Source organism: Canis aureus, chromosome 13 (assembly GCF_053574225.1).
Source record: "Canis aureus isolate CA01 chromosome 13, VMU_Caureus_v.1.0, whole genome shotgun sequence".
Taxonomy (NCBI): Eukaryota; Metazoa; Chordata; class Mammalia; order Carnivora; family Canidae; genus Canis; species Canis aureus.
This window is the reverse complement of record NC_135623.1, coordinates 9,228,010-9,252,370: the sequence shown is the minus strand read 5'-3', so window position 1 is coordinate 9,252,370 and position 24,361 is coordinate 9,228,010. Positions and strand designations below refer to the sequence as shown.

General features: G+C 41.5%; 1 protein-coding gene across 7 annotated transcripts in view; it reads left to right on the top strand.

The window, feature by feature from the left end:
• Positions 1-1,237: 1,237 nt before the first annotated feature.
• SMAP2 (small ArfGAP2) overlaps positions 1,238-24,361 on the top strand; it is a 47,146-nt gene continuing 24,022 nt past the window's right edge. For 2 of the 7 annotated variants that reach the window (XM_077844560.1, XM_077844559.1), the window contains exon 1: positions 1,238-1,832. In XM_077844560.1, coding sequence (XP_077700686.1) covers positions 1,730-1,832 — 103 coding nt within the window. In that variant the 5' untranslated portion in view covers positions 1,238-1,729. Of the gene's footprint in view, positions 1,833-2,258; positions 2,331-4,443; positions 4,463-8,111; positions 8,218-11,156; positions 11,261-24,361 lie in introns of those variants that run through there. The other 5 variants (XM_077844563.1, XM_077844562.1, XM_077844565.1 and 2 more) reach the window with 5 other exon arrangements.

Below are 24,361 nucleotides of genomic sequence, written 5' to 3'. Positions count from 1 at the left end.
TAATAAATAGGAAATATTGGTTTCCCTCTGATGAAATGAAAGTTTTGAGGGAGCCTGGAGGGTTTTACTAGAGAGAACTATGAGCATCTGGTCTTAATCAGTTTCCTTGACCCATTCTTCCCACGGCAGCCAGTGATCTTTTAAAACCACTAATTGGATCATGTTGTTCCCCTTTCCCCTAGCCTAGTGCCTGATACTTAGAAGTTTCTCAGTAACAATTATCTGAGTGAATGAATGAATGAAAACATTAGCCAGGGAGCAGGTGAATCCCTAAAGAAAAACTACTTTTTTTTTTTTTAAGATTTATTTATTTATTTTAGAGAGAGAGTGAGAGAGAGTGAGTGAGGGGAGGAGCGGAGAGAAGGAGAGAGAATCCTCAGGGAGACTTCCCACTGAGCACAGAGCCCCATGCAGGGCTAATCCCATGCAGGACCCTGAGATCATGACCTGAGGTGAAACCAAGAGTCAGATGCTTAACCAACTGAGCCACCCAGCCTCCCCAAGAAGAGGATTTTTGTGGAGGGGTTCTGTGTAGTGAGGGTGGCTTTGGACAGTGATGCTTAATAATCATTTTAAGTAGTTCCCTATCGTGTGTTTTGCTGTAATCACCCTTCCTCTCTAGCACATCCCTCCACATGACCTTTAGTGAACGTCTGCCGCACAGAACTGCGCTGTTTGGGGAGGATTTAAGACATGAAAGTATCCAGGCACCAGGTAAACAATGCCCTAAGATGGCAGGAAATCTAATGAACAGAGGAACCCAGAATTCAGTGGGAACAGTGAGAGGTGACCAGGATCCTCTGAAAACTTGGGGAGGATGTGCTGTCCCCGTTATCCCGGATTAGGGGGTTGGGCCCTCCATCTGGCTGTTGAGGAAAAGGACAAGCTGGATGACTTTGGAGTAGCCACAACCTTCAGGTTACATAAGAATGACAAATATTTAACTCACAGACACGTTTTGAGGATTATACTGGGATAATTCGTATAAAGCGCTTAACACAGAGCCTGGCACAGGGCAAGAACTCCGCAAGTGTTAATTGTCGAGGTCCTTCCCTTGCTTCCACTCCCTCCACTAGCTTTCCGCGCGGCTCCATTCATTCTTTTCCAAGGACGCGCGGGAGGCGTGGCCGCTCCGCCCCCTCCCCAAGCCCCGCCCCTCGCCGCCGCCGGATTGGCTCCCGAGAGGCGGAGCCGAGGGAAGAGCCCGGCGCGACGCGGTAGGGGCGGGGCGCATGCGCGGGCTGGGCTGGGCGGAGGTGGAGAGGAAGAGCTGCCGGAAGTAGGCGGCTGAGGTGGTGGCCGAGCGGGCAGCAGCTGCCAGGGAAACCGAGGCGCGGGACTCGCTGCCGGCAGACTGACAGACAGGCAGACAGGCAGACAGGCGGGCGGGCGGGCGGGGGGGCGTCTCTGCGCGCCCCGTTTGCCCGGGCTGAGGGTCTCTAAGTCCGGCAGCCTCCTCAGGACTCGGGCCTTTCCCTGAGCCCGCCAGGGGGCGCCGCGCTGAGGGGCTGCAGAGTGGGGGGCGGGCGCGGCTGACGAGAGGAGGGGCGCAGGGCCCGGCCCGAGGGAGGGCTCCCCACCCCCACCCCCACCCCCACCCTCACCCCTCACCCCCGCTCAGGAGGTGCCCCTGGGCGGGGGACCGGGAGTCCTCACCTCCCGACTGGGCAGGGGTTTCGGGGGGGGCGGGGAGGGCGCGTCGCCCTCTGCCCCCGGCGGCACCCTGGCCATGACCGGCAAGTCGGTGAAGGACGTGGATCGGTACCAGGCGGTCCTGGCCAACCTGCTGCTGGAGGAGGACAACAAGTTCTGTGCCGACTGCCAGTCCAAAGGTAGCGCATCCCTCCCGGCGGGCGAGGGGTCCGGCCTCCGGCCGCGCCGCGCAGGTGGCGTGTGTGGGGAGGGGGCTCCTGGGGCTTGGGCCGCCGATCCCGTCAGGTGGCGGGGCGCGTGCCCCTCCGGCTGGGCCGGCCGCTGGGCGCTCCGCGGCGCCGGCTCGGGGGGCGGGGGGCTGCGAGGGCGGGGGCGGGGGGCGCGCAGGTGAGCCGGTCGGCGCCGCGGGGCTCCGAGTGAGTTGCGGGCCGGCTGTCCTTCCAGGGGCAGCCCGGAGCTCGCCGCCTTCCACATGCAAAGCTGGGGGATGAACTGCAGTGTGTGTGCGTGTGCGTGTGTGTGTGTGCGTGTGTGTGTGTGGGGAGGTGACATGACGGCAGGAAAACCACTTAAAAATTTTTTTTTTTTTTTTTTTTTTTTTTAAGGCGGTGATGGTTGCTGCCCCGCTCTTGGCTGAGCAGCTTCCTCTGTCCTGTTACGGGCTTTGCTGAGACCTGGCAAGCGCATGGTGGGGGTGGGGGTGGGGGTGGGGGGCTTTCTTCTTCCTGGATGTGTGAAGTGGGAACCTGCCGTATATGCAGTGACACAGTGCGGATTTCTAGACAGCCTGGCCCTGGCCGTGAAGTGCGTTGGAGGCTGTGTGTGTGTGTGTGTGTGTGTGTGTGCGCGCGCGTGCGCGGGCGCAGGGCACGTGCGGTGGGAGAAACTAGCGGCAGATCGTGGCTGGAGTGCAGGATCCGTTTAATCAGTGGAGAGAAAGAAACGGGGTGGATGCATCAGATTTGTCGCTTCTGGGGTCATTACAAAGGCGAAAATGGTGAAATATGAGCGCTGTGAATTGTTAGAGCCATTTTAGTCTTTGCTGTGCCCTCCAAGACGCATGATTTGATCCAATAAAAAATCAGTATGATAGGAAAGCTTGGTTATAAGTGAAGGCTGGGTTATTAGCACTGAAAATTTATAGATTCAAACTTCTGTGAATATTGTTTCCTTAATTTTCTCTCTTTTTAAAAGATTTTATTTATTTATTCATGAGAGAAAGAGAGACAGACAGACAAGCAGAGACACAGGCAGAGGGAGAAGCAGGCTCCATGCAGGGAGCCCGACGTGGGACTCGGGCCTGGGTCTCCAGGATCAGGCCCTCGACTGAAGGTGGCGCCAAACCGCTGAGCCACCGGGGCTGCCCTTCTTTCTGCATTCTTTGGGATGTAATTGGAGAAGTTGGGGAAATTATTTTCCCTTTGGGGAGAAGGGGATAGTTCCCATTTTGGGAGCTATTGTTAATTTGCTCCTGTTCATAATGCAGTGGATTTACCACAGTTGTTTGCCATATAACATTTGGGCACATGGTCTACAACAAAGATTCAAATGTATTTGTATTTATAGATATTGAGAAGGGAAGTACATGCCTAATTGATGCTCTTAGGTAATTACCTTTTATTTTAGAAAAATAAGGTTATGTTCTTCTTAAGAACAGGGGAATGATACATTGGTTTAAACACCTAATAGTATATTTTAATGTCCTCTTCCAATAGATAAGTGGCATGTACTTTTAGGAAAGTACGTCCCCAGACTTCTCTCCTGAATTTTTGCCTTAGCAAGAATTTGCTTTAAAAAGTATTTTAGAATCTGATTATGTTGAGTAGGTTAATTTCTTATAGGTGACTCTTATTAAATCTTGTCCTAGACTTATTGGAACATTTCAGTGTAAAATTTAGGAGTATGTCTACTGGCTTTACTCAAATTCCCTTATGTCCTCAGTTAACAAATCTTGAGTCACAGTGAAGCAACCCACTAGAGTGACTCCCCACATTTGGGGAATCAAATGCCATTTTGATGATTAGTACTACCCCCAGCTCTCCGTTTCTCCTACCACTCATACTTACTCATATTCCAATGAAATATAGCACATGGAAGGGAGAGCTTGATTCACCACTTCTTCCGCCAAATTTTCCATTGCTCTTTATCAATAGCATCACTGGGGATCAGGTAATGAACATTAGTTAATTCTTGATGAGAATTACTAACTGCTGGGTTGTAAACTTTATCAACGGCTATTAATGGTAGAATCCTGGTTCCTGAAACTATTTATTTTCACAAATTAGTTTTACATTTTGGCTTGGTAGCTTCAGTAACTTGGCCATTGTATTAAACTTGAGATGACAAGATGTCCATCATCTTTCAAGTTATTTAAATAACATGTTGTTTAGGTCTCAGTTTATTCAGTTTGTGAATTCTCTGGCTCCTTGCACTCTTTCAGTCCTTCTCACTCGTTTTCCTCCTCCTTTCCCCTAATTTTGGTTGTTATAATGATCATACAGGCAACTATTGGATCATGGAAGGAAGAGACACTTGTATCAAATTAAGTTATGTTTTAGCTCTGGTAAAAAACACATGTAGTGGGAGGAGGTATTTAAAAGCTATTTGGTTTGGAAAATGAGATTTTGATATGAGTTTATTCATCCCTGTGTCTCATGTTGTTTCTTTTCTTTTCTTTTTTTTTTTTTTTTTCTGCCCCTCTCATGTTGTTTCTTACTTAGAAAATTAAGAGCTAATTGGACAGGACCTGATGAATGATTGCTGATCTATTAATATTAAATCAGATGATGTAGCCCTGGACTGCAGACCTGTGAGCAGTATTTTTTTGATGTTCTAAAATAACCCTTTGGCAGTGGCTCTTCTTTTTAAAATCTTATACTTGTTTAAGAATGTTATTATCTTCAGCTATGTAATGCGAACATCAGAGTAGAGAACAAGCATGTGTTTTCTTTACGAAGTACGAGTTTTGTTGGTCCTGGGATTTTTAACTCTCTTAAGCACAAGACTCACCAGTTTCTGGGACCCCTAAGACATTGAAGTGATTCCTGCGTGGCAAAGAGAGCTGCTTAAGTATTGCCTTTAAAAAAATGCTTTGACATACTTTTAGGCCTAAAGATATGGTGTCCTCATCACCCAAAGATATCGTGACCTTTAGGGTAAATTTTTGGACTGACTTACATAGTGATAGGACAAAGGACAAACATACTGAAAATTCCAGATATGTCAGTGGTAACTCTAACTAGTTTAGGCTGGGACCAATTTTTGGATAGACCCTTGTGGAGCTGTACTAGGCCGAAGCTTAATCTTTAGCTCTGCGGTTCCATATTTTTTCCATGTGCCTGGAATAACTCTTAACCTCTTCAGAGACTGGTTTAAACTAGGCACTATCTTATTTACCATGTAAGAATTCTGTCTTTCTCATGACTTGAATACCTGTGTCCACTACTGGGACATTACTTCCTCCATATTGAGATTTATAAAAAAAAATTGAGAGCTTTTCAATGAGCAAAGAATTCAAATTCAAGAGATTTGATGGTCTTGTGGAATATTTACTTCAGGCTGTGAAGCACCACCTGGAATTCTGGAGTTTGACAGAAACTTTGTAATATTTTGTGCTTTTCTGCTACATCCTACCTGAAATGTTTTACCTTGAATTACCTAACCATTGCCTCTGCTCCAATTTCCATTATATACTCTTAAATTTAAATTTACTTTTTGGAAAAGGTAGCACTTTCATGTGTTCAAAATTTAAAAGGCGCAGAGGTGAACATGTACAATGAAAAGTTGTGTTCTTGTTCCCTGATCCCTTAGCCACCATTTTCCTTCCCTTCCTAGAAGGAATGGCTTTTGGTAATTTCTTATGGGACTTTTAAGAGATAATATATGCACAGGCAAACAACTACATTTAAATGTATTTTTCTGCAGTGTTTTTATGGAAGTAGTATATTACGGTTCATGGCACCTTGCATTTTTCAATCAGCATTATAACATGGAAAACGTGAAAATGCTGTCTCAATGCACATTGAGGGGTTCTTCATTCTTTCAAGGGATTTTCTAAGGCTATCCCTTAGGTTATCTTGATTAAGTTGAAAGATATGCTTAAGGGATTTGAAAACATCTGCTCTTGTTGAAGGTATCTTAGAAAGTGTCCTAGGCCTATCCATAGCCCGTATAAGCCTACCCTTCAGGTGGGAAAGAAGCAAAGTAATGGAAAGGGCTGTAGACTTGATGTTGAAATGTCCAGTTAAACTCCTTCACTCAGGTTATTTTAGCTTTGTGACCTTCAGCACTGTACCAAAGTTTCTCAGTTTAATTTTCCTCACTTGAAAAATCAAAGTGCCTTGTAAACTAAAGTGTCATACAAATTTAAGATTACTTATTACCATGATTGCTGGTCTTATTTACTCTATCTTGGTTTTATTTGTTTCACTTTCTGACTTTATTCCCTTAAATACTCTGGTTACTGGAAGCCATGGTTAGTATGACTCACTCAATAATTCCCTAGTCTTTAAGCCAAAACCATTTCCTATACATGGGGGTTCTGGCATTTTTGCAGATGTGCTTTATGGTACTTTTGAGGATGGTCTCTGGATGTTTCCTCACTCTTTAAACTTGTATGAAAGATTAGACGAGGAAATCTTTGTGTAGAAATTTTCTAAAGTAGTCCTAAATTTTAACTCCAGTAAATTAATTTCTAGCTTTGTTTTATATTTATTTTGTGTTGATAGCTAAGTCATTGCTAGTTAAGTAGCACTCCTTAAAACATGAACTTTCCTATCAATTTTTGATTACTTTACCTATATCTGTGGCACCTTTTGAGAGATTAAAACAGTTCCATCAGATTTAGACAACAGAAGTTTTGTGTCCATCTCTCATTGTTAAACATCCTTCTCCAGCCAAGATCAAGTAACTTTCTGAGTTTTTACAGCTAATGCACCTTAACTTGAACAGTCATGGTTAGCTTGACACAGTTACACTGAATGTAATTTATCAAAGTCCTCATTAGATTGTCTTTTAATATGAACTTGTTAAGCCTGTTTTCCCTGGGAGATACTTTCCTATTTGTTCTCCTTGTCCTTTAAATATCATTCTGTGGCAGTGGGATAGAGAGTATAAAATGCCTTATCACTTAGAGGGAACTCTGCAAGCCTGCAATCCCACACTATATATATTCGTTCTGAAAATATTTGTTAAGCACTTACTTTGTGTCAGACACCGTATCAGGATATATGGTAGATTCAGATCCTGTCTTTGGTCTGAGGGATCATACAGTTGAATGGGGAAGCAGATGTGTAAACTGATAAAAGATGCAATGTAGTATTATCATGATGGCATTGCGTGCAGGGAGATATGAAAGCGCTGGAGAAAGCAAACAAGTCTGCCTAAGGAAGTCATGGTTTCAAAGAGACAAGTAGGCTGTGTCTTGAATGATAAGCATGACTTTGCCAGGTGAATTTAAGGGACTTGGCATTTTAAGCAGAGGAAAGCAGAATGTACAAGGCCTCTAAGGTATTGAGTGTGTGTCAGTGTGGGGGGGATTATCTAGTATTTTGACTACATGTTGGGGAGTGGCAAGGGAGGAGGTAGGCAGGGGCCAATAAGGTAAAAATGCTAGCCCTGTAGTTGATTTGCTGTATCATATTGAGATAAATATGCTTTAGACTCTCTGTTGTGTAAGAAGTCCATACGATTGGAAGTCTACCTGCTACTCAAATGAAATTATAAGTATTGCGGACATGAGATGTTTTCTAACTGATGAATAGTTAGAAAGGTCTCAGTGTTGTGCCTACAAGACAACATGAAGTGTACCTTCATGAGTACATTAAATTATCTTAGAAAAGTCTAGTGAAGTGCCAGCAGTAGATACTATGTCATTTCTGGAGTTGATACTGATTTTTGAGGCTAAGCATGCTTATATACTCAAGTGGCCTAGGAGTGCTGAATATTTGATGTGTGCACTTAGTTGCTCAGTGCTTAGGAGGTATAAGCAGGTAGTGTAGCCTGATCTCTCAGTATACTTTTCAGCAAATCTATTGCTTTCCAATAAATCAGAAAACTACTTTCTGCATTTTCCCTCTGATGTCATTATGAAATGTAGGTGGCAGCTTTCTTGGGCACAGTTGTCTATATAACTGTTCACCACATGAGTCATTGTCTGTTTCTATTCTTCTGCCTGAAAATTCCATCTTGGAAATGATGTCATGCAATTAGTGACTGCTACACTTCTCTCATTATGCACATTGGCAGCTGGCTCTGTATGTTATGTTAATGCACCCTACCTATGCCACAGACAAGGGACAAAGTGACCTGTTAAATGGACTCAGACTCAACTGCTCCAAATGTTTTCTCCTGTAAAAAAGATGGCAAGCAGGAATCTGCATAAAACACACTTATGTTTTATATTCTAAGCATGCAGTGCCTAACTTCTGTTATTGTGTCTGCTTAAATCCTTATCACAGTTGTACTTCTGTTTGAGCAAGTGGCCAGTTTAAGTAGATACTAATTTTGAAGAAGTTCTGTATTGGCCCCTGGAATGTGACAGTTCAGCTTAACTACACTGAAAAGGTAGGAATCAAATCTATGTAGAATAGAACACCTTAAAGTTAATTCACTTTTACCAAATTCCTCTACTGTTAAATAAATATTCCTGTACTGATAAATTTTTTAAAATTATAATGTGCCACAGTTAACATGCCCCCTAGATTGTAAGCTCCATGAGGGCAGAGGTGGTTTGCCTGTTTCATTCACGTAGTATTCTTAGAACCTAGAGTAGTGCTTGGTATAGATGTAGCTCTTAGTAAATATTTGTTTGAATGAATGAACTGATCTTGTCATCTATAAATCCTTTGTTTCTTATTAGAAGAAATCATTAACAGGTTATCTGAATATTTGTTTAATTCTTTTTTTAAAATATTTTATTTATTTATTCATGAGACATACAAAGAGAGAGAGAGAGAGAGAGGCAGAGACACAGGCAGAGGGAGAAGCAAGTTCCATGCAGAGAGCCCGATGTGGGACTTGATCCCGGGTCTTCAGGATCAGGCCCTGGGCTGAAGGCAGATGCCAAACCGCTGAGCCACCTGGGCTGCCCTGAATATTTGTTTAATTCTTAAGAAAGCTAAGTTTTAAAACATTTTTTTTATTTTTAAGATTTTGTTTATTTATTCATGAGACACACACACACACACAGAGGCAGAGACATAAACAGAGGCAGAGACATAAACAGAGTGCAGGACTTAATCCCAGGACCCCAGGATCATGCATGACCTGAACCAAAAGCAGACACTCAACCACTGAGCCACATAGGGTGCCTCTAAAACATTTTAAAGTCCAGGACCTATCAGGGAAACAGAAACCACTGTAGGTAGTAGAAGCAGAGGGAATTTAATCTACAGAATAGGTTACACTGATGATATAAGAGCCTAGAAGGTAAGTGGACTGGTGAGGTAACCGAGGGATTAGCAATACCTGGGAGCTAGTGTGCCCCTAAGGAAATTAGAAGGTGCTGGTGTCACTAAAGGCCAGAAGTCTGAGCTATCTGGTGTGAGCTAGAAGCATGGAAAGAAAAGCTGTTTGATGGCAGCTAGAACTGTGACCCTATTAAGAGAGCATTACCCTGGCTTCCCTCTCCTCCTACCTCTTACCCTTATCGGTTACCTCCCATTGATGGAACTTACTCAGAAACCAGTTGGCGGGGGAGCCTAGGAGATGTAGTTCCCACTGACAGAGTGGTGCAAGAATAGGATCTAAGTGGAAATAGGCAGAGGCCCAAAGACACTTAAAAAAATCTCCCAAGGGATCCCTGGGTGGTGCAGCGGTTTGGCGCCTGCCTTTGGCCCAGGGCGCGATCCTGGAGACCCGGGATCGAGTCCCACGTCGGGCTCCCGGTGCATGGAGCCTGCTTCTCCCTCTGCCTGTGTCTCTGCCTCTCTCTCTCTCTCTCTCTCTCTCTGTGACTATCATAAAAAATAATAATAATAATAATAATTAAAAAAAAATCTCCCAAGATGCAATTCTTTCTCCTTGTAGGTCAGTAGTTATTTTGGACAAGAGATAAGAAGGGTTTTCAGACAGATACAACCCTTTGTGCTTCTAAAGAATCTTAACTGTTGCTGAAACAATACTTAGTCCCTGGAAGTAATGTAACAAGTCAGTCATTGCCTAAATAATTAGGATGTGACCAGGAAAATTGGCTTCTGTTGAATCTTCTTTTTTTTTTTTTTTTTAAAGGAAGGGCTTCCCCTGAGTTGTCCTTGAAGTGGTCTTTGATTTCCCCATTCCTTTTTTTTTTTATTTTTTATTTATTATTTATGATAGTCACACAGAGAGAGAGAGAGAGAGGCAGAGACACAGGCAGAGGGAGAAGCAGGCTCCATGCACTGGGAGCCCGACGTGGGATTCGATCCCGGGTCTCCAGGATCGCGCCCTGGGCCAAAGGCAGGCGCCAAACCGCTGCGCCACCCAGGGATCCCCTGTTGAATCTTCTGACCAATTTATCATTGGTCGCTTCTACTGGTAGTTTATCATTTTGTTTACTCAGGAAATAAGTTCGTACCCTGTTGATCCTGGGATGCCTTGGGTGTGATTTTGTGTGTGTGTGTGTGTGTGTATGTACGTATGTGTATATACACACATACATTGAGCTTGTCCTATCTATAACTGAAAGACTTGAGTCAACACATGAGATGTACAAAGACAATTTTGAGGATTGCAGCCTCATGGTACAGATTAGACTTTCTTTGACAGTTAGGTAATTGCAGTAGAGCTAATTTTCTTTGTGCCACATATCATTTTAACTAGTCTCATTGGTTTGTTGGGGTATTTCCCCCACAGCTTCAGCTAGGTTAGCAGTGTGGGAGGGAGGTGAGACCACTGGACCAACTTTCTTCTCTACTGGACCTGAAAAATATTTTTTGTCTTACAAGAAAGGTTGGTGCTGCTCCATTGAAAGGCAAAGCTTTCTAAGTTATTGCTAGTAGTTTTCTTCTTGATTATAAAGTGTTTAATGAGTTACTTGATAGAAGTTCGGCACTTTCTAGAAGGGCTTTTTTGTCAATCAGGTCACCTGCCTTTGGGCCCCTGCTACATTAATGGAATTGGTGGAACTAGGCCAGCCAAGGTTTTTAGTGGAGTGTGAGTACGTTTCTCTTTAGGCTGTTATTTTCCACAGAGGCCACAGGTAGGGGACTCTGAGTAAAGTTGCCATCTATAAAAATTGCATAGGTTTGGTTGTTTTTCCCTTTCCTCCAAAATTTAATTTCCTCTTGGCAGGTATAATTCACAGATGTAATTAAAAAGTAATTTGGTTCTAAAAAGCATATGAGGCTGCTTCCCAGAGTACCAGTTCTTTTCAGCCAGTTCATTTCAATTTAAGAGGTACATCTATGCATTTTTGAAGCCTCATGTTTAATAATTACAATATTTTGCTACTGTATTTGACTCCTCCATTTTCCAAACTTTCTCCTTCCCTACCCCACTCTTTTGGCTCCTGTATTTCTCCACAGGCTTTGTGGATGAAGGTCCATTGATGGCTGAACTGGAGGTCCCTTCCCAGTGGAAAACCCCAGAGATGAGCCAAATCTGCCTTCAGCTGTGGCCATCCATCAGTGTAAGGTTGCCCTGGTGGTTGTCTTCAGTTTGTCCGACACTCCTCTGCTCTACTCCCCCTCCCCCATTCTCCCTCCTGTGTAGCTGAAACTTGCCCTGGAATCCCACCTTTTTAACATATCACTGGGTAGTAATAAGATTTTAATATCGATGCTTCTTTTCATTTTCAAGTAATGTGAAGTAGTTCTCTGACCATTTTTGTTGACCATAGCCCTGTGTTCCCTGCCCCTCCCCCACTCCATTTGCATATTTCCTATGGGTATTCTGGTTTGTTTTTAAACGCATATAGGATATAATTTATTTAGAAAGTTTTGAATTTCATAAGCCCAATTAGAGAATGCTTTGTTGATTTCTTCTTTTTAATTTCAAGTCAGAGCTTTCAAAAAGAAATTTCTTAATTTGAAACAATGAGAACTGGATCTCTCAGGTTCCATGTCCTTTCTCCTCACCCAAAAAATAAATGTGTAATGTTCCCATTTTATTATGTGTTGAAAATAGTAAAACAAATACAGGAGTAAGAGGGACAATCTCTCAGCTGTAGCCAATAAGCTTGGCCTAGAGTGATTTGAGAGAACAGAGCACCTTTTTTTTTTTTTTTTTTCCAAACAAACATGCTGTCTTTAACAGCTAATGTTGGGAAGACCATAAAATCCCCAAGCCCCTACCACAGAGCTTACATCTTTAGATTCAAGTTTACATATTAATCCTACAACGTTACTTCCTGAAGTGCCCTCAAAATACATTTGTTGTTCACCTTCTTCCTCTTTCCTTGCCTTTCTGGAAGTCCCCCAATGTGTAGATTTAGAAATGAGTTCTCTAGTGTTTCAAGCGTTGAGTTAAACTTTTTAATATTGTTTAGATGGTTGCTTTTGTTCTTATGCCTTTAAAAAATAATTTCTTACAGAGTTTTCTGTGTGAGCTGGTAACATCTTATGCTGCAACATAAAGCTCATAAAGGAGAGGGTGCTGGTGTCTTCTTGTTGATACTTTACCACTTGGGGTATAACTAACACAAGCCCTTTGATGAGAAATAGGAAGGAAATTCCCTGTTCTTACCATGATGCTTTTGTTCAAAATAGCAGTAAAACAGCACAGTTAATGAAAAAACCAATTTAAATGTGACAGCTGATTTGGGAAAGAAAGAGTGAAATGATTCAGGCTCTTCTGCTATGTTGAAACATGTTTGTCGAAAGAATAGCTGTTGAGCATGAGACCCTGTCTGTCTGAAGGTAGGCCGGAGGAATTTTGTTAGAGGAGCTGTTTTAGACCAAGGAGAATTGTGAGGAAAAACTCTTTACCGAAGTGTGAGTGCTGTGTTAACATCCTAGCTTGTAGGTGAGAGAAGGGAAGAATCATTAAACGCAGCATTGGGAGGAAGATTCTAAAGCAGTTCCTCTGAGCATTCTGACTTTATTCTGAGCCTAGTTTCTGAACAGGAGTCTGATACAACTGACTCAAATCAGGGGCGCCCATATTGTGGGCAGAGTAAAAATAGGGCTCAGTTTCATTAGACTTCTTAATGCATTTAAGGAAGAAAAAAGATTCATTACCATAGACCAGTTATTTTTTCTCTTGTGGGATATTGGGGGGTGGGGATGCATGAGTGTCCTCCTTATACTTACCGGCTAAAAATCACTAAATACTATTTCTTTAAAAAGCAAACACTTTGGGATGCCTGGGTGGCTCAGTTGGTAGGGCAGTTAACTCTTGATTTTGGCTCAGGTCATGATCTTGGTCAATAGGATCAAGCATCCCCCCCACTCCACCCCACCTCATCACCCCATCAGGCTCCATGCTCGACACAGAGTATGCTTGTTCCCCCCCAACCCTGTGCTCTCTCTCATAAATAAATACATAAAATCTTTAAGAAAAGCAAACACTTTATTTTTTTCTGATTTTGAAAGTTATATTTGTGAAAAAAATCTTTGGGAAGGATGAGAAAGCATAATGATGCAGAAGATATTTCACTTAATTCCTATCATCCAATTTTTTTTTACTTGTACTTATTCCATAATAATTTTATATCATTATTGTTTTAACATTTATCATAACCATTTTTATAACATTAATGACATTTAAATACCTTTATTATATTCCATTATTTGAATATGTCATTATTTAACTCTTGCCCATTGTTGAACATTCAAATTATTAGTTTTTCAGTATCATAAATAATGGTACAATGTAAATTTTTGTGTTGCTGTTAGACTTATGGGTTATTCATGTGATCAGAGGTGAGTGGTCACGTGAGCCCTCTAATTTTAAAAGGTTGTTAGGGAGTCCTCTGGGCTGAGCCCATGCAGAGACAGCCTTGCTGTGGATTGTCATTCTGAACTGCTTCACTGTAGTGGACATCTGTTGAGGCAATGGAGAGATATTGTGTTGAAGTATGGAGAATCCTGGCTTGACCATAAGGAACAGATTTATGGAACATGATCACAGCAAGATAGGCCAAGATATATTCATATCTCATGCACAATCTTCACATTATATGCTTTGAAATATGGAAATATTGTGTATTCATCAGCATCTTAATGTTGTTCACACTCTCCTCTCTCACTTAACCAGTCCACTGGGAAGGTGGATTAGAGGTCCTACATTGGTAGAAAGAGATTAAGACTACTGGGTTTTTGTTTGTTTGTTTGTTTTGTTTAAGATTTATTTATTTATTTGAGAGAGAGAGAGAGAGAGAGAGCAGTGGGGAGGGGCAGAGGGTGAGGGAGAGATAGTCTTAAGTAGACTCCATGCTGAGGGCAAAGCCTGATATAGGGTTCATTCTTAGCACCCTGAGATCATGACCTAAGCTGAAACCAAGAGTTGGGTGCTTAGAGCCACCCAAGCATCCCTGGTTCTTTTTTCAATAAGACCTTTCTTTGGACTATAAATTACATCAAGACAGGGACTGTGTTCCATGTGTATCTGTATACATAATGCACAGCATCTGGCACATAGTGTCTATGCCTACATCATGAACCCTGTTACTTTATTAATGTGTGTTCAGATCATATTTTTTATTATTTATTTATTTGTAAAGATTTTATTTATTTATTCGTGAGAGACCCAGAGAGAGAGGTCAGAGATATAGGCAGAGGGAGGAGCAGGCTCCCTGCAGGGAGCTGGATGTGTGACTCGATCCTGAGACTCCAGGATCATGCCCTGGGCCGAAGGGAGGCGCTCAACTACTGAGCCACCCAGGCATCTCAGATCATATTCTTTTTAAAAAATATTTTATTTATTTGAGAGAGAGAGAGAGAGAGCGTGAGCACACAAGTGGGGGGAGGGGGAAAGGGAGAAGCAGAAGCAGGGTCCCCACTGGCAGGGAACCTCAATGCAGGGCTCGATCCCAAGCCCCTGGAATCATGACCTGAACGGAAGGCAGACGCTTAACCAGCTGAGCCACCCAGGCACTCCCAGATCATATACTTTATTTGTTTTGTTTTCTGAAAGTCATCCTCATGCTTTTAAACTCAGATACTTGAAGATCTGTGACATTCCGGGAAACTGAGCAGGTAAATTTCCTGGTTGCTTTGTTGGAATTAATTTCTTCATACCATTTTTATTTTGTGCTTCTGACACATGTGCCGCATTGAAACCTGGAGCCAGTCACAAAGCTAGTACTCTGCCCTCTCAGAGGTTTTAGTGTGACACATCATCTTGCATCTTGGGAGAAATGTAGCATGGAGTGTGAAACAGGAGGCTGAAAAAGCACTCCTTTAGCCTTTTTGTGGAATGGAAGTAAATATTTAGACACTGTTCTCAGGTGCTGCAGAAATTAATAACCTTGCAGCGGTTTTAGAAGCTCTTCTTATACCTACTGGAACAGTTTGTTTAATTTGAAGAACCTTGCTTTGGCTCTTTTGAAGTTGTGATTTTTTTTTTCCTAGAGACCTGCCCTGGGTTCCTCAACAGAATGTTCTGTTTGCGGGATTTCTCTATCCACACCACTGACATTTGCCCCACTCCCTTAGTACCACACCTTCTGACCTGAATCTCATTATACTCAATTCTGAAACATCTAGTTTTGAAACATGGTAGTGTTTTCGTTTTGAAACACTTTAGGCCAGGGCTGTTTTGATGACTAACATTCAGCATGCCACTGGACTAACTGTACTTTGATCCCAGAATTCATTTCTAGTCTGCTGTTTGTTTGGAAATGGAAGTTTTCTAGCTTGTTTGGGTATGGTTGTGATTCAATTAAACTGACACTGATTTTCCATCTGTTTGCCATTGTTTGGGGGCTCCTCTGTGCATTAGGAAAGTTGCTACACACAGTTGCAGAGAGGTCATGTGTCTGTGGGCTTGCACAGGGGTTTGTTTGTGGACTCAGGTTTTGGGTAAAGCCTCCTCTGGCTGAAAGACATGAGCCTCCCTTCAAATAATTGAAAGACATAATCTGCCTGGCCACTTGTTCTTGGGCTCTAGTATATTCCACTCGTCTCTACTTCTGGGCTTCCTTTGAGGAAGAAGAATGTGGGTAGGAAGGGATGTGAATAAGCCTTCATATCCAGTCTCAGATGTTGGGCTTCCCAGCAGCAGAGAGTGAATTGTATGTTGTAATAGAAAAGACCACCTAAAGAACAGGATATCAATTTAGGGACCATTATTGAACATCTATGTGTAACATACAGTTGGGGGTGTGTAGAGATGATTCTAATTCCATCCCAGCTAGTGATTTCTTCTCTGAGCTTAGGTAATGACCTCTTTGGGCCTTAGTTTCTCCGGATGTGCTTGGACTAAATAACCCTTAGGGTTCTTTCCAACTTTGGAATTCTATATCTAAATGTTTATCTGTTTGTTACAGAGCAAGAGAAGAGATTTTCCCACAAAACTGGTATATTCTTATATCTCACATGCTTCAAACTAAATGGCCTGGAAATGATACCTGTAGAGAAGGACTTCTCAACTTCAGCAGTATTGATGTTTTGGATACTTCTATGTTGAGAGATTGTCCTGTGCCTTGTAGTATGTTTACCAGCATCTCTGGCCTTGCCCACTAGATGCCAGTAGCATTCTCCTCCTACTCTCCGCCAGTTCTGACACCTAAAAATGTCTTCAGATGTTGATGTTGCCCCTGAGGGGGGATATTGCTTCTTTTGAGAAGCACTGCTTCAGAGAGAGAGAAGAGTGGTGCTTTTTGAATCTGGGCTATTTTTAATGTCTATTTTCATATTGTTCCTCTTCTGCTTATTACCAATCCTTGGATTGAATGAAGAGCAACCTTTTGGTCAAGAGCTATATCACTCTTCTTTAATAGCTTCTTTTCAAGATACGCCTTTCCTAACTTTGCATCCTCAGTATTTTTTTCAGGATATGAATAGATACTAATTATTGCCAAGAGGAAGTTAAGGCTTTAACCTGAAACCACCTAAAAATATATAAAGAAGTAAATGTCCCCAGGGGTTGAAGACAGTGACTTCTAATGAATCAAGTGAGCTTTTGTTACCTGAAGTGAGGTCATGAGTGATAGGAAATTTGTTTAATAACAAGTTTTGAAATATCAGGTCCGCCTGGTCAACTTTGAAATGGTTGCCTAGCTTTTAGCGCAGCGATCCCTGCGTGTACACCTCCTTCCCATAGCCTGCTGTTAACCATTGAGGTAGTGATTGGAATGTGCCAGTTCTCTTAGGAGATCTAATTTTAATACTTGTTACTTTTGCTGTAATATATTGGTTTTAGGTTGAATTACTCTGCATTTTCCCTCAGTGTGATCTTTTCCTCATTTCTTGTAAATCCACAGTCTTGACTGTGTTGGATACAGAATGACACTGTTTGCTGACTGGGTAGAGTATGATTTGTGAGCATCCTTGCTGGGATGCTGTGGGATCCCAAAGCCATGATTGAGACACTTAAGCCTGTGTCAGTCCCTGTCCCTCGGTCCTGGCAGGCTCCACGTTCCATCCCAGCTGAGCCTTTGCTGGAGTAATTGCCCACATAGAGCCTGCAAGCCAAACAATTGTTCGTACTGAGATAGTCTCACTGTTTAGCTCCTAATGAAACAATCTCCTTCCTGCCCTCAATGAAAGCAGCTATTTTTTTATTTCCTCCCTCCCTTTTTGGAGACGCTATGTCTCAGCCGCCCCTCTTCTATCTTATTCAAAAATGCTTTAAGCAGAGTCTTTGTGCAGAGGAAATTGGCTAGAGCCAAAATATCACGGGCTAACCAGGAGACAAAGAGCATTAAGGATACCCTTTCCCTAACTTTTTATGTAGGATATTTAAATTAACTCTGTGTGATTTTCTGAGTAATAGGCAATTTAAACCTCAAGTCCATGTAAAAAAATACTAGGTTTTTTATTTATTTATTTATTTATTTATTTAACCTAAAAAACGTTTATTTGTTTATTCATAAGACACGCGCGCACACACACACACACACACAGAGGCAGAGACATAGGCAGAAGGAGAAGCAGGCTCTCCACAGGGAGCCCGATGTGGGACTTGATCCCAGAACCCTGGGATCAGGACCTGAGCCGAAGGCAGACGCTCAGTCACTGAGCCACCCAGGTGCCTCCAAATACTAGATTTTAAAAAATATACTAAGTTAGTTGTACATAAAGGAGCTTGCAGAACTAAGCAATAAGAAAAATAAAACCCAACAACAAAACAACCATAGATAGATGAGTGCCACAGGACAACAATAAGATGTTCTGGGAATCAGGGCAGGAAGGAGAAGAGGCCTGATTGGGAAAGTGGATAGAGCAAGTTTTTCACAAAATGATGTTTTGCAAATGCAAGTAGTGGCCCAGGTACAGCTATTTGTATTGAGATCCAAAGTTGACCAGGAAAGTATAAGTAGTCCAGTTTTCCATACCAAAATTTAGAACATCCAAAATATGAATTTAGGAGGGAGAGCCCAAAGTAGAAATGATAGGTTCCCCAGGCAGCTCCAATGTGTCCTGCTTCTCTTTCCCTCTCTGGGTTGCTTCTTCTGGATTATCAATGCTTTATCACGTTGCTGTCTCTGTTCTGAAACTCTGGCTCAAATAGAGACACAAATCACTTCCTTTGATTCTTTCCCCTTAGCCCTATTAAAATTGTTCAGAACTTTGAGTACAAAGGGAGAACAAAAAATGAATTTATTATGAAATATATGAAACTAAAAATCACCCTTTCATTTTAAAAATCATTTATTTATTTATTTATTTGACAGAATGAGAGAGAGCACAAGCAGGGGGAACAGCAGAGGGAGAGGGAGAAGCAGGCTCCCAGCTGAGCAAGGAACTCGATGCAGAGCTTGATCCCAGGACCCCAGAATCATGACCTGGCCTGAAGGTGGATGCTTAACCCACTGAGTCACCCAGGCTCCCCAATAATCACCATTTCAAAGCTTAATTGCTGATCCTGCTTTGGCTCGTGCCCTAGTCCCTGTTCTACTTCCTAATCCTAAAGTCTCTGTGCCTTAGCTTTATAGAACCAGTGTAGCTTCCTGGTTACTTTGCTTGATTTGTTTTTGCTGAACATCATGCTCTCCTCTATGTGAAAGGTGCTATCATAGGATCCACCACCCAGGAGTTTACTCTCTAGAGAACTTGACCTAGAGGTAAAACCAAATTTGTCTTCTTGTGTTACTGCTCTTGTAGGGCTATTTTACTCATTTCTCTGTAGTTAGGCATCTAGGCCTCTTCCTGAGGTAATCGACATAATTAGAGACCTCATCCTCCAAGTAGAAATGAAGGTTCTCCAGAAAGAGTGAGGCTTTCCACTTGGAGGCCCAGTAGTAGGTACCACAACTTGTATACTACTCTCTCATGGGAGGATTTATTTAACAAGAACTGTGTACATACTGTGTTTTTTTTTTTAAGGGAAAACTTTTATTTTGACTGCATTAAAATGTAAAAACAGTTAAACAGCAAAGTACATTCTTTTTTTAATAGCAAAGCACATTCTAAATGAAGTAACAGTGGTTAAAAAGAAATTTAGAAATTAAGAAAGAAATAATTGCAAAATGTTAATTCCCCTAAATTAATCTATAAATATAGGGCTAAATGGATATAAATATTACTAAGTTTAGCCGGGGGAGGGGGGATGTTGTTTATTTTTTGCTTGTTTGTTTTTTAGAGGGAGGAGAGGCAGAGGGAGAGAGAGAATCTCCAGCAGATTCCTTGCTGGGCTTGGAGCCCATCTAGGGGCTCAATCGATCTCACGATCCTAAGATCATGACCTGAGCCGAAATCAAGAGTCAGATGCTCAACCAAGTGAGCCACCCAGGCATCTGTGTTGCACTGTTTTTAAAACTAATAAAAATTTATTGAGATAAATACTACGTTACTTTCATAGATTTTAAAATAACAGCTCATTGCATTTCCTGTATTGTTTCAGGTATCTCTACATGATTGTGTCAAACTTCAATTAATAGTTTAAGTGATAGTGAATATTTTATTTCCATCAAAGTGCAATAATTGTATGGCCCAATTTGGACCAATGAATTATTAATAACATGTTCCTAAGAATGATATTTTTTTAATTTGAATTCATTTAGCCTACATACAGTACATCATTAGTTTCAGTTGTAGTGTTCAATAATTTATCAGTGGCGTATAACACCCAGTGCTCATCACATTGTATACCTTCCTTAAGGGCCATCACCCAATTACCTAAGAATGATATTAAGCAGTATCTTTGAAATTATGAGAGCAAATGTAGCATGCATTAAATAACACCCATTTCCTAAAAAGAAATAAATCAAAATTACTTTTTTAAAAGATTTTATTTATTTATTCATGAGAGACACAGAAAGAGAGAAAGAGGGAGAGACACAGGCAGAGGAGAAGCAGGCTCCATGCAGGGAGCCTGATGTGGGACTCTATCCCAGGACTCCAGGATCACGCTCTGAGCCAAAGGCACATGCTTAACCACCTAGGCATCCCCAAAATTACTTTTAAAGAGAGGAATGGGCAAATGTCCCATGGATGGTTGTGGATGATCAGGGGGCAGCTCCTGTAGAAAAAAAATCAAACCTGCATGTGACCCTAGGTCCCTCAGGCCTCACGATTTAACCCTCCTCCTTCCTGGGGAACCTGATGAAGGAGAGGGATGCCCTGGCTCATTCAGGCCTCTGCTTGCTGAATGGCTACTGAGGGGAAGTTGGAATTTAAACTCTTTTGGCTAAGTTTTGTCTGCTGTGACCATTTTCTTTTCTTAGCTCATTGAGCTTTCCTCTCAGTCGACAGGGGCGCCAACCAACTTTGTTGAGTTTTTTTTTCTCATGGGACATAATCTGTCTTTGGCAGAGGAAGTGTTTCTTTCCAGTTCTCTCTCTAGGTCTTTGGCCCTTTTTTCATAGGAGCTGCTGCTGTTTTCATGCACTTTGGGAAGTTTCTTTATTTCTAAGCTGTTTATTTCTAAGTTATCCCCTTGATTAGCTTTCTGCACTTTTCATTATGTGTTCTTGCTATAGTTAGGTCAGTGTTTGAAGTTTCAGCTTAAGCTCTTGAATTTTACTTTTAAGCTATGAATATTCAAATTGCAAAGATGCTTGCTCAGTTTGGAAATTTCTCATTGGACCTGTAAACTCTTTTTTCATTTGATTTTTTTCACATAGTTTTTTTTTTAAATGTTCCATGCTTTTTTTCTTCAAGCTTTTTTAAGGGGATGTTTAAGTTAACAGCATGGATGAGTTTCTTCAAATCAACTTTGGACTCGTCTAGATGGTCTCTGTTTTCTGATCCACTCTTTTTGTCTAATCCCAAATTGCCATCATTCATGTAATCTCTAAAGAGAGCAGGCATGTATACCATCTCAGGACAGTTTCAGTCATAGATTTTTAGCTGGCTTTCTGTATCATTTATGCCTATTTCATTTTTGTCTTTGAGTTTTCAAGCTTTTTTTTTCCTTCTGTTCCCACACTTTGCTTCTACCCTGCAGCTTCTTGGGAAAGCAGCTCTAGGCTTTCCTGAAGAGAAGTATTTTCAACCATACCATCCATTCTTTTCCTCTGAAGTTGTTCTACATTCTTCTGAGATGCTTTTAGTGTTTTTGGCACCAGTCACTAGGAATTGGAGAGATTTTGATGTATCTTTGAGTACCATGTATGTCCTTGAAGACAAACTGTCATCACTGCATGAAATGAAAGCTTAGGGGGCTCACTTTTCTGTTCTTTTTTTGAGAAAGGCTACTGTGTCTTCAAGTGAAGAGGTGAACATGTTCAGATTTGTTTTTGTTTTTGTTTTTTGCCATACTCTGTGTAACATCAGAGGACTGGCCTCCATTGGAGGCATCAGCTTGTGTAACCAGCGTAATCTTCTCATTGACTTTATGAGATTCTCCAACCCTAGGCTGAAAATCTTTTGACTAGCTCTTTCTCCCTCCTTAAAATATGTTGGCTCTTTACTATAAAAACAATCGTAGCAGCACATACCAGAACCTCTCAGGAAACCCCAAGAGACTTGGACCTTGTTTCAAGCTTTCAGACACCACCACCAAGAACCTTGCACAGCTGTTCCAAGACAGGCTGGAGGACCTCTGATTGGAATCAAGAATTCACTTCGCCCAGGAGTCCCCTTGTCTGTGTCCTGTTCTTGAATGTGAAAAAGGCCTCTGGGTGTCTGTGGTTAGGATTTACCCTCAGACATTTCTCTGTGGCTGGAAATACCAGCTGGCACTGGTACACACAGTTTTAAGGGGAATTGGTGTCTTTATTGGTATATAGAAGTGAAGAGAGGAGTAATAAGAATTGATTCTAGAAAGGCCCAGATCAGACAAGAATTTAAGCCATACTTAGGAGTTTGGAATTCACTTGACCATGGGGGTCCAGTTATATGTCTTTTTTTTTTTTTTTTTTTTTTTAGTTATATGTCTTTAAATGAGGTGATAACATCAGAACATACCTTGCCAGAATGTTCTTTTTAGAGAGAGAGAGAGAAAAAAAAGAGAGACCATAGTAGGATCCATCCTTTCCCTTCTGAAATAATCTGAAGAGTTGAGTAATAATGATGCAGGTTGATTGATCTGGTAGGTTTTCATTACCAGAAACATCACCTAGGTATGCACTGGTTACTATCCACAGCTGGCACAGACAGAAATGAAGAGTTACAGTGTAACCTACAGTGAATCCCTACCTACTACTAACCAGGAAAATCAGAGTAGTGTGGACCTAAATTTGCTGAAAATTAACTTCCCTTTCTTTAGTCTTTTCAGAGTAGCTCAATGAATTTTAGAGATACTGTTACTACCTTTGAGAAGAGGTAGGTTTCAGAGATAATCTAATCTAGGTAAGGAAATTGACTCTTGGAGAAATGAATTGACTTGCCTGAAGTCAAACAGCTGATTAGTGGCACAGCTTAGATAACCCCTATCTTTAGCTGTGTGGATAGCAGGGGCTAAGTAAATAATATAAGCCGTGTGTAAGCATGTTTCAGACTAGTTCAGAGCAAGTACTGGTTTTGCTAGGATATCAAGGAAATGAACAGCCAGTGTATAAAGTTGCTGAGGAAAGCTACAGCTGGGTGCAGCTGTAGATATGTGCTTTGTTTTGGCCCCTGGCCCTTTGCCTATGTTATTATTTTGGACTTATTCCTTTAGGCTCTTTTTCAGTTGTATTTAATTTTTTGGTCCCTCTCTTGCCCAGGGCTGAGCACACTAAAGCATATCCAGGTCTGTAAGCACTGCTAACACCTATGGAAAGATGAAGAATGTTTACTTGCCTGTTGATTTCTTAGCCTTAATGTCTTTAGAGAAAACACAAGTTAACTGCTGAAATAGGTTTAGTCTTCACTAACCTTTTTCAGGTTACCTGGTAGGAGGATAATGTTGCTTTGCTTCATCTCCACTGATGTCCTAGCAATCTGATTGCTATTTCTGTTCTATCACTGACCTCCTGGGTTGAGTTGGCTCATTGTCCTCTATTTGGTTGAGTGTATGATTAGCTGCTATCTTCTGCTAGAATCTCCAAACTTCCATCTTTATCTTGCATACCTTGTTATTTTATATAAATATAGTAGCAGTCTAGAAGCAGCACCAGAAGATTCAAATGCAGAATAATGGGACTCAGTATAAGGAAGGCATCTCTTAATAGTACCAACCAACAGTAAACGTGACTACCTTTTATTTTTATTATCTATCTATCTATCCATCCATCCATCCATCCATCCATTTATTTATTTATTTATTTATTTATTTATTTATTTATTTATTTATTTATTTATTTATTTATTTTACGTGACTACCTTTTAAAAAGGTACATAACTTACTTAGCACTGGACCTGTTCAAGGAGGACCCAGATGGTCTCCTGTAGAAAGATCTCCCATACTCAGTCAGGGATTATTAGACTCAGTGACTTCTAAGGTTCTTTCTACCTCTGATTTTCCAATTTAAAATTCCTTGTAGTGGGATGCCTGGGTGGCTCAGCGGTTAAGTGTCTGCCTTCAGCTCAGGGTGTGATCCTGGAGTCCTGGGATGAGTTCCACGTGGGCTCCCTCCTCCAGGGAGCCTACTTCTCCCTCTGCCTGTGTCTCTGCCTCTCTCTGTGTCTCTCATGAATAAATAAATAAAATCTTAAAAAAAAATTCCTTGTAGTGTTTACCTTTATTCTCTAATCAATCTCAGAAATATTTCAACTTGCTTTTCTCAGACTTTTAAAAACTTAACTTCTGCTTTTTTCAAATACATGAACGTGGACAGTGTCTTTTTTTGTAAAAGGAAACAGCATTTTTGCAAGACAGACCGGATGGAAAGAAACTTTTCTTGCAGAACATTCTGAGAGCAGAGGTTGATTGAGTAAGCCCTTATTTTGATCTGATAGTTCCTTAAAATGTTCATACACACAGAAGTTCAAAGTTACTGTTTATTGTTATTTTGGAATAGAGAAGTAAGTGAATTTTCTTTTGTGTAGAGGAAAATAGGCTGGTAAACATACCTCTCAACAGCCTTACTTAATTTCTCCAAGATGGCATTTCTATGTATTCTTTGTAGTGAATTGGGGTGAAAGAGACATGATGAGTGGAATGAGGTAACTAGCTTAGAATTGTTCTTCATATAATCATTGCTTCTTCATCCCTTTGACTCCCAAATTTCATGTTGGAGTTAATGACAGGCCGAGCCAAATAACCTGTTTCAAACCAGAGTTTGTTGACTTAGCTTCTTCCTCATGTGTCTTTCACATTC